General features: G+C 47.4%; 1 protein-coding gene across 1 annotated transcript; it reads left to right on the top strand.

Annotated features, from left to right (window-relative positions):
• The first annotated feature begins 1,999 nt into the window (after positions 1 to 1,999).
• LOC121837321 lies at positions 2,000 to 2,504 on the top strand. Its single transcript, XM_042292920.1, has 2 exons — positions 2,000 to 2,193; positions 2,279 to 2,504. Exons 1-2 carry the CDS (start codon positions 2,000 to 2,002, stop codon positions 2,502 to 2,504), a joined length of 420 nt encoding a protein of 139 aa, XP_042148854.1.
• The last annotated feature ends 223 nt before the right edge of the window (positions 2,505 to 2,727 follow it).

Here is a 2,727-nt window from a genome sequence, read left to right as displayed (position 1 = left end):
GCTCTGCGGAAGCCATGTTGCCTGGGATGAAGCAAGTTATTTGATATTAAAAGGAAGAACAATCCAGTCAAATATTCATATTGCAAGAAGTGTTTTGGGATGTTGCTCAGATGAAATGGAACAGGTTGCCATGCTACAGATAGATCTCGAAAATGCATTTGATAGAGTTAATCACAACTTTCTTTGGCTGGTGTTGACACACGACGGGGTGAGAAAAGTTAATTTGATGGAGTCAGAATGGCCTATAGAGGATGCTCATCGAAGCTTATTGTAAACCATAATCTCACTACACGTATCCCAATGTTGCCTTCTGTCCGACAAGGATGCCCACTCTCACCATTATTATTTGCCCTTTATCTGGAACCTTTTTTATTTCAGCCTCATTAAAAGTGAGAACGTCCGAGGTTATAAGTTAAACTCTGTAGAAATTAAAGTCCTTGCGTACGCTGATAACGTTACTATATTTTGTTGTGACAAAAAAAGTGTAACTGAAGGAGTTGCTTTAACCAAGATCTTTTGCAAAGAAAGTGGAGCTGCAGTGAACTGGAGAAAATGCACTGGGTGTTGGCATGGTCCATGGGCGACGAAGCCCTTAGAATATGAAGGCATCGAGTGGAGTAAGGAACCTTGTAAAATATCTCGGAGCACCACTTCATCAATTTCGCAACAGCTCGTCTTACTGGTCTGATGTTACTAGCGATTTGAAAAAACGTGTGTCCCCATGGCCTTCTCGTGATATGTCCAGTTTTGCAAGACATTTTTCTGATTGCGAAGATTATGTATGTGCTGCAAATACTACATTGTACCCGCATAAATGTTAAAAAAATTCACAGGGTGTGTGCTTTGTTTATTTGGAAGTTCGGATCAGAGCCGATGAGACGAGATAACCTTTTTGACGCCTTTCACTTGGTGGCATCGGCTTACCACACCTCTCTGTTAGACAACTTGTGTCACGGTTTTTCTTTCTACGTGATCGCCACCTTGGTGGCTCCGAGGCGAGAGCGTCGGCCTACGGATCCCTATGTGGTGGGTTCGAATACCGGCCGAGGTGCCCGCAATCTGACGGAGGCTTATTGCGGAGAAGACGCCGTGTAACCGAGCTTTCGGTTGCACGTCAAAAGATCCCCAGGTGGTCGAAATTAATCCTCAGTCCTCCGCTGGGGCGTGCCAGATGCCCGCCGTTGGTTTGGCACATAAACCCCCAAATTTGACTTTCTATGTGATCAGGAACAACCATTTGTGCGTACAATGATACAAACAAAATTACCATGTCACTTTCCATCATTTCTGGTCTCATCCGTTAATTTGGAACCTATGGCAACCGTAGGTTTTCTAAAAGAAGTAATCGATTCGTTTTACTTTTTATCCGCACGGCTTTCACGAGAATACCTCTCCGGTGTAATCAAAAAGGAACTTACAAGAGCATTTTTGGACACACTTTTCCCGGTCCCGCTTTATAGGGCGCTCTTTAGTGCTTGTCCGGGTCAAGATGTGCTACGTTGAGTTACAAACATGGATATTCCACCTGCAGTGAAAACTTTCTTTTTTAAGCTACACACTAATACGTTGCCCGTGCAGGTATGGATGCAACAAAAAAGGAATGTTTGTTCCGTGATCAGTCGACTGCTTGCTGTGTAAAAAACCAGAGAGTATAGAACAGGTTTTCATTAACTGTTGGGATGCTATTTTTTGGGGGACATCTTAAAGGGGCGGTGCAACAATTTGCGGACTTTGGCTAATTAATTGCGGGAAGTGATCCCGGCCACATATGAAACAAAGGACCGAAAACTATTCTTTCCTGCTTGCCATAGTTTTCATTAAAAAAAATAAAAGAAATTGGTATCTCTGGCACCCCTCAACTCAACATTGAAGCGGCACCAGCTTCGCCTGTGACGTCACTCGGAGTGGCGCTGGTTTCCGGTTGGGTTCTTCTGGCTTCCGTTTCCCCAGCGCTCGCCGGCTCGCCGCTCTCCCGCTCTCCCGTCGATTCCCGAACAACATGGCGGCATGGGTGGACGGTCTGAGCGACGTCGAGCGCAAGATGCTTGCGTATAGTAAGTCAGTTGGACTTGTGCCGTACGCGAGCACGCCTCCAAAACGGCATAGGGAACAGCAATTCTCTTCCGAGGACTCGACAGCTCCGCCTGACCCAAGTCCCGACCCAGACGGGTGGCGGCTCTCGTCGACAGCATGGTAAGAAGTGCGCGTCACATTCCTCAAATTCGCTAGGCTATTTTGAGCTAGCATTTGCCTAACGTCTATTTCGTTCCAATTACAGGTGCTCCTGTAAGCGGTGCAGCGTCATGCCCACGTCGAGGGAGTGCCTCTGCTGCCGGGAATGTCCGCCTGCGGTTGCGACTCAGCCGGAGGGGTGCGTTACCGAGCATAAGGACTTTGCCCTAATCTGCCTCCAACCTGCTGTGCTGAGGATAGCTTACTGGGCTCTGGACGAAGCAGGTCTGCAACCGGCGCCGGGCGAACAGACGTGCGTATTTGGCCTGTAATTGCTTTGAAGACAGCTGTTGCTGGCCGCCATGCTAGCTTCGCTCTACACCGCTGGTATGCACACACGATCGCAGGTTTTGAGCCCACTTCATACAGCTGAAGGACTGGAATCTTCCTGACGCCAATCCATAGCTAAACAACTGCAGGTTCGGTGTCTGCAGTAATTATGTCGCGCAAAGTACTGACATTACGAATATCTGTAAACAAGCATGCTATCTGTAG

This window comes from Ixodes scapularis, unplaced genomic scaffold, assembly GCF_016920785.2.
Source record: "Ixodes scapularis isolate PalLabHiFi unplaced genomic scaffold, ASM1692078v2 PGA_scaffold3__209_contigs__length_174095766, whole genome shotgun sequence".
Lineage (NCBI taxonomy): Eukaryota > Metazoa > Arthropoda > Arachnida > Ixodida > Ixodidae > Ixodes > Ixodes scapularis.
This window is presented reverse-complemented; position numbering and strand designations above follow the sequence as displayed.